At 32.9% G+C, this 12,265-nt stretch overlaps 1 protein-coding gene and 1 long non-coding RNA gene across 2 annotated transcripts; both read right to left on the bottom strand.

Annotated features, from left to right (window-relative positions):
* Nucleotides 1-356: 356 nt before the first annotated feature.
* On the bottom strand, nucleotides 357-6,378 carry LOC114317174 (uncharacterized). Its single transcript, XR_003648432.2, has 2 exons — nucleotides 5,843-6,378; nucleotides 357-747 (listed from the first exon to the last, which is right to left on the bottom strand). It is a non-coding gene; the product is annotated as an uncharacterized LOC114317174 (long non-coding RNA).
* Nucleotides 6,379-7,064: 686 nt separating this feature from the next.
* Nucleotides 7,065-9,492, bottom strand: LOC145799931 (antimicrobial ginkbilobin-2-like protein). The gene is made up of 2 exons (XM_082889575.1): nucleotides 9,199-9,492; nucleotides 7,065-7,394 (listed from the first exon to the last, which is right to left on the bottom strand). The coding sequence occupies exons 1-2, from the start codon at nucleotides 9,490-9,492 to the stop codon at nucleotides 7,065-7,067; spliced, it is 624 nt and encodes a 207-aa protein (XP_082745701.1).
* Between the last annotated feature and the right edge of the window lie 2,773 nt (nucleotides 9,493-12,265).

Here is a 12,265-nt window from a genome sequence, read left to right as displayed (position 1 = left end):
CAAAGCAACGGTCGCAAATTATTTGCGACCGTCTAAACTACTCATGGCAACCGCTATTTTGCCATCGCAAAAAAAAACAAAGAAAAATGCTAATATGTTTTTTGGCGACGATCTTGTTACCGTCGCAACATCCAAAAAAAAAAAAAGAAAAAAGAAAAAAAAAAGTGTAACATTAAGCACTCAAAATTGAAGCCATATGTGAAAGCTATTCCAACTAGAAATCAGGAAAAAGTTGTTTTAGACACCATTATTAGCATGTCAAAATTAGGAAAACACAAGAGGCCACATACCACCCCTTGAACATCTCTATATGCCTTTTTGCAGCAACAGTACCAGCTAGAAACTTAATTGCAAAGTTTTTCTCAAATTCCCTGACATGGTGTTTTATATACCGATCCATTGTGATAACTTGCTTAAGTTTGTTTGGATCAACTTTTCCCAATCTTTCAATATAGACAAGTCTTCCCTCCCTATCTACACCGTGATTACCATGTGGGTAATACTTCAAAACTTCATTCAACTATTTAAATTCAAAATCTTGATGAAAAAAATCAACAAGTAAAGCATAAATTAATTCAAATCCGCGGCAGAAAATAATATGGAGAGCCCACACAACAACCCCAAGGCAAAATGTCCAATGTCATTACCTCCATAATAGTGTCAACACCAAAATCTTTTCTCCATTGGAGCATTTCAGCCCACATGTGCTTTGCTTTTTCAATATCAAACTTCCTTGCTTTCAAGAACCTGCAGTTTGAACTCATTTATGAATATCATAAATCCAAACACAGCAATCGGAATTTCAGATGAAATCTTTCTCAAATCTAACACAATTACAAGATACCACAACAAACCAAAGAAACTAGTGCAGAAAAGGAAACCGAAAGCAAACAGAATTGTGGAGAAAAAAGGTGAAAGAAAAGTACACCAGACAGAGAAAGTGAAAGAGGAGCTTGAAAGGCTTACGGACAGTCAACAATCTTTCATCGGTGAGAAGTTGTAACTTCAGCATGCGTGAGAGAGAGAGAGAGAGAGATTGAAATTCACAACATTTCAAATATCCATCATCGATCAATTTAAACTAGTGGAATATGTAAAAAATTTCCAACACATGATGTACATCATTCATATATGTTAATTGAAGCAGACTGACTGTACCTTGTATAATGCCAATCTATTAAAAAAGGATCAATTAGAGTTGGAGTATGATCGAGCTAATGGATCAGACCTTTTTTTAAGAAAGTACAGTAAAACATATCATAACACACCAGACGGTGGTGTAACCTCTACACACCAAGAATATATAAGGACCATACACTCTCATCAAAAGAGAGCTCTCCCAAAAAATCTATAAGAACAAAAGATGATTGATCATTTAATTAGTAAACCACTCAAACATTTCTGATTCAGTTCACAGTAAACAAATCTGTCATCTAGAGCAAGAAAGTACTAGTGTGAAATCACTAATTCTAGTCTTATTAAAAAAAGTGTAACTAAAAGCATAATGTAATGATTAAAAAAGTGCATTGAAACAAAAGATGATGTATACATAAAACACCTATGTATGGTTAAGTTGAGAGCACTCACCGTTTTCACGTGCACATTTCAAAATTATTCAAAAGATTTAAGCAAGAATGAGGTATTCAAAAGATTTAGTGTTGGAGACCTTCTTTGTTGGAAGATGGCTATTGCAGGCAAGAGGAAAATGAAGGCTTGGATTTTGGCTTCCTTATGTGTTATGTGGATTATTTGTTGGAAGATGGCTATTCTGGCTTCCTATCTATTATATGTCTAATATATGTTGGAGATGGTGAGCCCCTATTTAGATCAATTTTTGGATTTTATAGAAACTTCTGAATAAAGGCAGGGGTGTAGATATCTTCTTTGTCTCTGCTTGTATAGGACTTGATTTGTATACGAATCAATTAACCACCATTCCTGCCTTTTGCTTCCCCATCTGCTTACAGTGCCAGATTAACAAATCTAAGCCCTCCTTTTGGTTAACCTTCACACAAAAATCCAACAAAAGAAGAAGAGGAAAAAGAAGAAGAAAGTTCCTATCAAGAATAGCCAAACTTCTTTGTAAAAGCTTTACATTAATGTCTTTCTATAGTATTCATAGCTATAAAACCATTCCCTAAATTTGGCTACATTACTGCAGAAAAGACAGATAGCAATAATAAAAAAAACGTTTCCTTCTAAATGAACTTGTTTCATTGATTTGATAACAAAAAATTCGGTCATTTTCATTTTACGGCATATCTTAAAAAATGCTAAATAAACTGAGTATCAATATGTCATTGATTTTCAATAATACCTCTGTTATAGAGGTATTATTGAGTTCAAATTCCCTCACGAAAGCACATCCCTGTTCCAAGTAGATATTTTAAAAAAATTGAAAATCAATGACAATACACTTTACTACTACCACTTCCCTTTGCGTTGGATCTAGAATTTCTGTAATGAATCACTCTATAATGGTCTCGTTGTGGTAATTTAATAGTTTAAACTGTGATTGCAATATCTTTTTATTTCAATTTTAACTCGACTTACTGGATAAACCGTATAACATTACTATGGAAAATCATAACGAAAAAAGAAAAAAACACTCCTTTCTGTTTGTCCAACTTTTCATTAATTTCATTTCAATCAAGTTTTGACTTCATAATTCTTTGATTGTATTTGTATTTAAGTGGAGAATACAATGCATTACAAAAATGTGTATGACATGGGCAGCAAGCAAAACCCATTTCTTTTTTTCTTTTTCTTTTTTTTGGTAAAATCCGGGCCCAAGCTAATACTACAGAATAACATTATGAGAGGAACCAATCCCCCACATGTCACTTTCTAAAGCCATAGCCAAAACAGAGGGCTCATCTACCAGATATTCACTGCCAACATCCATACCAAGGGCCTTTTTGCAAGAATATCAGCACACACATTAACCTCACGCCAGATTTGTTGTAGGTCGCACTCCCAACTCTTTTCCATTAGCTCCCAAATTTCTTGACAAATATTTAACTGAGGGTGCAGTAGGTTTGTAATTGTCACTTTCAAGCTCATACATTATTGCACAAAATGTTGATATTCTAAAATTCATTTAAACTTATCTTTACAAAAAAATTAAAAAGAAAAATCCATTTGAACAGACATTTTACAGGGTAAGATAAATTGAACCTTCTCTTATTTTCACAATTTCAGCCCGCGCGCGCGCACAGAGAATTCAAACTATGTCAGCTCTAGGAGTCCAAATTTGTTCACCTAATGTGAACAATACACACTCTCCCATTGGTGGATGAGTGAGATGGTCCTACATTTACTTTCGAAATGAACCAATCAATGAAAAGTGTAATGTTAGTGTGTAAACAAATTTGAATTTGAGCAATGAAAGCTCCCATTACTAATTCTAAATCCATAACAAAATTGGAACAATTTAGCTTCAAACTAGTGAAAAAGATTGCAAATTTGTACAATTCAACCTATGGATTTCAGAAACAAAATTCAAAATGACTGGAAATTCTACAAAACTGATTAATTGGAAATGAAGATATAGATGCTGCTGCTGTTGTTTTTATAGCCCAACAAATCTCCATAGTAAAAATACTTTTGCTTTGGAAAACAGAGGTAAAAACAGTTGAAAACCAATCACATAATAGAGCAAGAAAAGGCAGATATCATATATATCATCAGGCTATGCAATCCAACAGCCACAAAGAGATAGATCCATCTTCAAACTATTTTTTGGAATTGATTGAAAACAAGAAATATCAATGTTGCAAAGTTTTTCGCCTAGACACAAACAAAAATTCAACCTAACTCAAATCGATATATATAGAGAAAGACTAGAACCTATAATGCAAAAAGCACATTATTTATCATTTTAACCTTTCCATTTTTTTGATTCTTATAATCTTGCCTTTCCTGGTGCAGGGCTTGGATTTGTAACATCATTAGTTGTTATATTCTTTATTGGTATATTTGCCTCATCATGGGTGGGTGGCACTGTTTTCTGGGTCGGCGAATGGTTTATAAAGCGAATGTCGTTGGTAAAACAGATATACTCAGCCTCCAAGCAAATTAGTGCTGCTATTTCTCCAAGTAGTGTTTTCTGCACTTGGTTTCATAATCCAATGATTACCTAACACTTACATGTTTGATACAATTTAGGAAAGCCACATGCAGTTGCATTCAGGTCACTGACAGGATCCATTTTCCTACATTATAATCACTAATCAGGGTGGCAATAATGTCCTTATGTAAAGTGCTATCACAGGAGAAATAGTTAGATTTCTGTTAAAGTTCCACCAATAATGTAAAATGATGATGTTTTTTAGCTGTTAATTTAATATGGTTAGTTTTTGTCAGCGTCATTATTCATTTATGTTCAACATGATTGTGCTTATCATTGTTTTTAATTTTAAAATCAACATCCTCATCTTGGATATGTTCATTTCTGATTATTAATATTACTTAAATTAATTATTTATTTAAATATCGAGTGATGGTTTTTCATTAGTAAGGGGCAGGTCAATCTAGAGCATTGAGAATGTTACTACATATAAATAAGGAGGTTCTGAAGAAACAGAGAGAAGTACAGAGTTTTAAATATCTTGAATCATTTTTATTTATTTATTTTTAAATATTAGGATGTTGGGGTGTTTAGATGTTTGGTCTTGAAGTGATGGCATTACACTGGAAAAAGAAACTACTTGCTGTAGACTTAACTCTGCAGGGCCTTCCTCCACCGAAGGAATTGTGGGACCTTTTCTGGAGGCACCTGGAAAGTGGTTATGTTCTAGTATTGAAGGTCATCTTTCTTTAGTTCATCTTCAAACACAATTTCTGGTCATCTGTCTAAGATGAGAACATTTGGATGGTATTTGGGTAGCAAAGGGAAGAAATTCAATTCTAGTATATTAATATCAGTGAACTTGTGTTACTGATCAATCAAAGAAAATGAATGAACAAGTAATAAACAAATAAGTATCATCCAGAGATTGCTTAGTCAAAGGAGTCAACATAGGAACTCAAATTTGGATAGTTCTGAAAAGACCTCTCTTTAAATTTGTAATGTAGTTCAAATATTAAGAAATATATAAACCTTGTCACGAGGTTCATATCTGTATGTATGTTTGTTTCATACTTTCAAGTCAAAATGAATTCTGAAACTTGATCTTTTCTTAGAGTTCCTAGATTTCAAGCATTGTTCCTGCCTTTATGCATATATGTCAATGCTGACTTCACATTTGAAATGAAGCAGAATAACATGATTTTGTTTTTTATGTTTACCTTTCAATATTTTCTCACCTACCCACCCAAAAATTTTTCTTTCACTTCTACTGAACTTGTGTTCATTATTTATGTATGTACTTGCTTTTTGCTAGTGAGATACTGAGAGAGTACGAAAGCCAAATGACAAAGTTATCATAAAGAATTATGGAGATTGTGCTGATGTGTTTTGGGGAAGATTTTGAAAGGAAATTTGAACTGCAGTTCACTACTTGTCATGGTTATTTAAGAATATTCATTCATCAATTTTTGATTAATATTCTATGATTAATATTCATTCATAGAATCTGGTAAAACACCAGAAATAAGCTAACAAATTAGCAAAAACAAGATCAATCACCGAAATCATGTCTCTATCTATCTGTATAACTTTAAATTAGCAAAAACAAGATGAATCACTTAATAAATCAACAACACAGATTAAAGAACGATCGAAATCAACACAGAAATTCAGAATAAATCAACACAGAAATTCAGCAACTAGGCATGAAACAAACACGCTAGATTACAAAGAGAGACAAAGAGTTGGATTCATACATAGAAAGTAGCTTACCGATTATAGTCTCGATTATGAATCGATCGAAATCTTCATCTACAGCAGATCGAAATCTTCAAATCTTCATCAACAATCGATCAAAATCTTCAAATCTTCATCACGCGAGAGTCGAGCCAGAGAGAGTGGAAAGTGCACAGTGAGATTCAAGCGAGAGAGTGTCGAGCGAGAGAGAGAGAGAGAGAGGGAGAGAGAGAGTTCATTACCACCGTTTGGGACAGATTTGGGAAATAAGAGTGACAGGGAAGATAGTCAAGTTTTTCATGGTTTTTTTAAAGTCAAGAACACGATTGGGTTAAAGTGATTTTGTGATTTTTTTAATGTAGAAAGTGGTTTTTTACTACGGTTAAATAACCAGTCTCAAAAAAATAGATACAAAAAAGTAATATTCCTAATAGTATCAAATTTCTAACCATAGATCTACCCTTTTGGGTAGTACTTTCTGTTTGTCTAAAAAAGACTTGAGCAACTCAAATTCATAATTCTGATATCAGTTGTTGGACCGACTTTAATTATCTTTCATAAAATTAATTGTTGATAGAAAGTGATTAACTTAAAGTCTTTTATGGCTTTAGATTTAGGCCTCGTTTGGCAAGAGGCTATTTTAGTCAAAAAGTCAAAAAGTTACTAAAAAAATCAAAAAGCCAACAACTCATACCAAAAAGTCAAAGATTCCCTTTTCTCTCTACTTTTTGTACATCTTTTCGTAAAAAGTCAAAAAGTCATCCCAAACATACTAGTTTTTTTTACATCACATTTTAGCCAAATAGCCAAAAAGTTACTAAGGGTAAGTTTGGCATGATTGAAAAAAGACAAAAAGTCAAAAAGTCACTATCCTATTTAAGTCACATCATCTTATTTAAGTCACATCACCTCTCTAACACATCACTTCAAACCCAACCCAAACTCAACCCATATTTCATAAAAAGTCAAAAAGTGCACTTATTTAGTCTTCCCAAACTAGGCCTAAATTAGCCTGTTCCCAAACGAGGCCTTAGTGCCTCCCGGGCATACTTTCAGAACAGTTATAGAAAGTGACATTATGTGCTAACAAATAAGTATCAAAGTTAAATTTATATCACATTATAAGGGTGAAAATATAATTTACTTAAAATAAAATGAAAGAGAGACTAAGGGTAAGTAGGTTGAGATGGCAAGAAATTGAACCCAAAAACAAAAAGAATGGAAGCAATTTACTAAGCTTACTAGAACTAGCAGCGGTTTAGATGTTGGAATAAAATTGGAAATCATGATACCACATGTTACAACTCATCCCATAAATCTCCCATCCTCTTTTATCTTCAACAGAGTACCTAAAACTCACCAACTGATCATCCAAACACTTGCCACAATCAGACCTACTCAAATCCCTCCTGCATTGAGTCATCCTGTATCTCTTCCCACTCTGCCCAACATCCAACACCGACATCTCAACCATCCGCGGCTTATTTGGAGCCATCGATGCAATTCCAGCCATGAATGCCACCCCTTTTGGCACCACAACAGCATCATCAAAACCCGTATCTGTTGTTACTCCCATCGAGCCTTTTTCCTAGACAACGAAGAAACTTTCATTCGAATAGTGAAGAAAATGTTGGAACAAGTCGTCTTGAATTCTTCAGTTGGTGGTCTTTGGGTTTTCAAAACTTGGCGATGATCTTGTCTATGTAAAACAGAAATTTAGTGCTTCATGAAATCTTGAGTCATAATAGATATTGTCATATCTAAATATTGTCTTTAGTAGGGATGTAATCGGTTCGGTATGGTCGGTATTTAGGTAAAAAATTACACTGAACCGATAATGTCGGTTTTATTATTTTGAACACCGATACAGACCGTTTCTCCCATCAAACTGCACCAAACCAAACCGATTGAAACGGTTCAGTTTGGTGCGGTTTAATCGGTTTAAAATTTTTCAAACTTGAGCCACTTTTAAATATAATCATTAATCTATATAAAAATATTAAATTAGTTATTTGTCTACCATTTCAAACATATCTAATCCATTCATTTAATACATACTTTTTAATTCCTAAATTAACAAAAACCAAAAAACAAAAACAAAAAAAAAGTTTGAAAATACTAAGGTTTCAAGAATAATGAATTAGAGTTAAGATTATATATAATAAGAGTTTACAAACTTATATTATAAAGATGATAAGGTTAATTAATTAAGGTTAATAATTTATTATACTTATTAATATCATTATATTATTGGATTATATATATATTATAAATATAATATATGTTAAAGCGGTCGGTTTCGGTTTAGATCGGTGCACAAGGTGCTTAAACTGATACCGAACCGAAAATCGAAAAAATTCAAATTTAAAAACCGCACAGATCGATTCTTGTTAAAAAACAAACCAGATATAGCCGGTTTGGTCCAGTTCAATTGGTTTGGTCGGCTTTTTTCGGTTTTTCTTACATCCCTAGTCTTTAGATTATTGGAACAAGTCGTCTTGAATTCTTCAGTTGGTGGTCTTCTGGTCTTCAAAACTTGGCGATGATCTTGTCTATGTTGAACAGAAATTTGGTACTTCAAGTCGCATTACTCAGTCACTTTCCTAAAGACAATATTTGCACTCACCAAAAGGTGTGCAGGGGGTTACAGCAAAGTCTACCGGCGTCTGTATTAACGATAGTAGATCAGAATACTCTTGATATAATTAAAAAAAAACAAGACACTGATAATAACAGAAACTTATCAAGAGGGAGAGAGAGAATTGCAGGAATACTTTCTAGATTTTGGATGGATTGAAATGGCTGATTTCGCAGTCTATTTATAGGATCTTGATGCATTTGATCGAATGGTCATGTCCATTGATCGCATCTGATCAGATCTGACCGTTGGATCAACGATCTATGGAGCAGATCATTCTCACACCAAATAGATGCTTTGACCGATTATACCTAATCACGATCGAGACCATCTCATCCGTAAGATCATGTACATCTCGAATCAACGACTATGATTCGATTGCTTGGTTGACTCATCGCCAATAGATGCCACATCACTGCCACATGGAGTTGACTGTATTCCATGTCACCCATGCCACATTGGATCTACATCATCGCTCCAACCTGTTCGATGCAAATAGGAAAGCGCCCTCATGGCGCCTTTCGCCATCAAACACCACACAGCTCATGCCATGCGCACGTGCCATTTTTGGCGTGTGAGTGCATGCACGCTAGCATCCATCCCAAAATTCCATATTCATATAAATATTCCCAAGCTTATTTTCGACTTTCTAAAGAAAAATAAAGAAAATTTTAAAAACACCCAAAAACTAAACAATAAATTTTAAAAACCCATTTTAAAAATTTCCCAACAAAAAACACCATGTAAACCAAACCTCAACAGAATTGTTGTTTGAAATGTTTTGCAATGCCACATTGATGGACTCATTGATACAATTGGTGCAATTGGCGGGTGAGATGTTGGCTCTGCATTGTGCTAGGCCGTAGACCTTGTCAGAGTTTCTGCCGAATGTGGATTTGTAGAAGCCACTGGCAGCCACATTTGATGACAGTGAATTGAAGAGATTGTTGAGATTGGACTTGAATTTGTCACTGAGAGCTTTGTTGTCTGAGAACTGGTAAACATTGCTCTCATTAATATCACCATTACAATGAGTACATGACAACATGAAAATTGTTACTGCTAAAATGAGGAATTTTAATCATTTGGACTGAGATGTCTTCATTTCTTTTGAATCTCTACTTGCTTTCATAAATTTATAATGAAAAAAAGAAAAAGAAAAAGTCAATGAAAATATTTGCCCATTTCTTTTAAACCACTTGAAACTTCACATTTCTTGTTGAATGTCCAAAGTCAACTCGTCTTGATTAAAAGAGATGAGTTGTTCAGAATGAAGCAAAGAGGTGGGCACATTGTGGCTTCTGGCATTTTATATTCATGCCAAATCAACTAGTATTATTTTCTTGGAAATCAATTCTTTCGAGTTGGACATCCAATAGGAGAAGTGTTGTTAGACTTAATGAGCTCATTTTGTTGATTTGAACCGTTAATTTTATAAAATTTATTTAGCAGAACATCCATGTCAAAAAAATAAAAATAAAATGATTGAATATCAGTTATTTTTTAAAACATCTTATAGGGCTTGTCAAATTATTATTATTATTATTATTTATTTTTTTATGACAAATGCAATCTGATGATAGAGTTATCGATTTTTAAGCCATCTTATTTTTTTGTATGGATGATGTTTTTAGTGAGTTTTATAAGATGATCAATTCGAATTAATATATACTAGTGAAAACCTGTGTTATGCATGGGATGTGAAAAAATTAATAAAATATGGTTATATGAAATAATATAAATAGTTAGATTTTTGTATGTAAATTATAAAAATAAAAAATATATATATTGAAACTTACAATTTAAGTTTTATAATTTTATCACAATTTATATATCAATTTTTAATTTGTCACAATTTTAATAATATGACTTTCAACCCCTTGTTAAAATTATAAATTTAAATGAGTTGAACCCAAATCTATTATGACATATAAATTATGATATATGTCTTAAGATGAAAACAACTTTTAATCAATATTATTTATTTATTTTTCAAAAAATCTATTTATTTTATTATTTAACGATATCTAATCTTGATACTTTTCGCTACGTCAAAAACCCAGTTGAAAAGTCCAACCGATTCATCATTCACTTCAAGGAAATTCTATTTCCACCCACCACATCGTCTCTGTCCACACACTTAATAAACTTTATTTTTATTACAAATTTACCTTTAAATAAAATGACCAAAATAGACATCCATCCACACACTTAAACATCCAAAAAAGATATCTCTGTGCACATCTTTTTTTTGAAAAAGCTTTCTGTGCACATCCACTGTCCATTGCCTACGTTATTAACACTCATTCTTACACACTTCACTCTTTTTCACACTCTCAATTGCTACCTTCTTCCTCCACTCTTTCTCACATTTCCTTGCCTTCTTCCTTCATTCTTTCTCACACACTCCATTGCCTATCTTCTTCCTCCATTATTTCTTACACACCAGACTCCATTGCTAACATTCTTTCATTGTTCACTCATTAGGTTACCATTGTTTGTCAAACAAAACTTGATGGAAGATTTGCCAAACAATTTAGAAAACCAGGAGGATATGCAAAACAACCAATGCAGTGACGGAAATGTGACTTTTTTTGCTAAGAAATTGTTTTACATAATTTGTGTTTGCGATCACCATTCAGCAAACCAGTACTGAATACATAGACAGTATACGAAAAACAACAATCGAACAAAATTAATTTCTTTGGAACTCAACTTCCAAAATATAATTCGAAACTCAACTCCCGAAATATATTAAACCATTCGAAACTTAACTTTCGAAATATATTAAATCATTCGAATTACAACTTTCGAAATATGTTAAAATATTCGGCTCTGAAGTTCCGAGTATCTGTTTTTTTTTTTCCAAAAAGTATCCACTCAAGCAATTGAAGTTCAATCTGATTGTGTATTGGACTACACTAGTCAATTTACAACAAATCAGGTACAAGGTCATCAATCATGGCAAGCCACGCCAGCACAGCACGACGACCATGAATATTTGTATGGGCTAATACGAGGGAGTGCACACATTTTTTATTAAATGAGTGTATTTGGAATGTGAGGTGTGTGGACTGAGATAAAGGCCTACAAATCAAACTATTAGTGAGCGGAGCAAGAAATGATGTGCACATAGATAATATGGCGTGTGGAAATAGAATTTCCCTTCACTTCACGTATCGCCAGGTTTTCTCACATATGCCCTTGTATTTTGAATTTTCACATTCATTTAAAATTAAATTCATTAAATTTAATATGACTTTAAAATCTTAAAAAGCTATTAACGTGGGTGATTTTATCTGAACAAATAAATTGGGTCAAGTACGTCAGTTCACACTTGTCATTAGTATTAGAGTAGTTGATTTTTCTTTGAATAAGTAAGTTGAATTGTCTAAGTACGTGGGTTCACATACGTAATTGGTGTTTGAGATTTAATTATATATATATATATATATATTTTTTTTTATTTTTTATGATTTCTTTGTTGGCTTATTTTTGTGAGTCTTTTGATTAGATTTTAGAATTCTAAGTTCTGCTCGATGAGACGAACAAAAAAAATTTTAAAAAATTCTAAAAGAAAAAAAAAAGAAGTTAAAAATAGTGGACTTTTTTGGTTTTTAATTTTTTTTTAAAATTTTAACATAATTTTTTTTTTTAAAAAAAAAAAAGACAAACAAAAAAAAAAATGTGACAACACTTTGCAAACAACCTACCGCAAATCTCGCCGGGGGGATTGGAGATTTTCTTGATGAAATAAGTAGCCTTGTTCAAATATATCACTTTACATCCCTGGTAATATCGGTACAAGTGATTAATTTGAA

The sequence above is a fragment of the Camellia sinensis genome, chromosome 9 (assembly GCF_055761805.1).
Source record: "Camellia sinensis isolate YWXY chromosome 9, ASM5576180v1, whole genome shotgun sequence".
In the NCBI taxonomy this organism is placed as follows: domain Eukaryota; kingdom Viridiplantae; phylum Streptophyta; class Magnoliopsida; order Ericales; family Theaceae; genus Camellia; species Camellia sinensis.
This window is presented reverse-complemented; position numbering and strand designations above follow the sequence as displayed.

Excerpts from the sequence above, each read along its gene's own strand:
- LOC145799931 (XM_082889575.1), bottom strand. The coding sequence starts at position 9,492 with ATGTTGTCATGTACTCATTGTAATGGTGATATTAATGAGAGCAATGTT. Across the intron at positions 7,395-9,198 it reads CAAACAACAATTCTGTTGAG|GAAAAAGGCTCGATGGGAGT; the intron begins GTTTGGTTTACA and ends TTCGTTGTCTAG.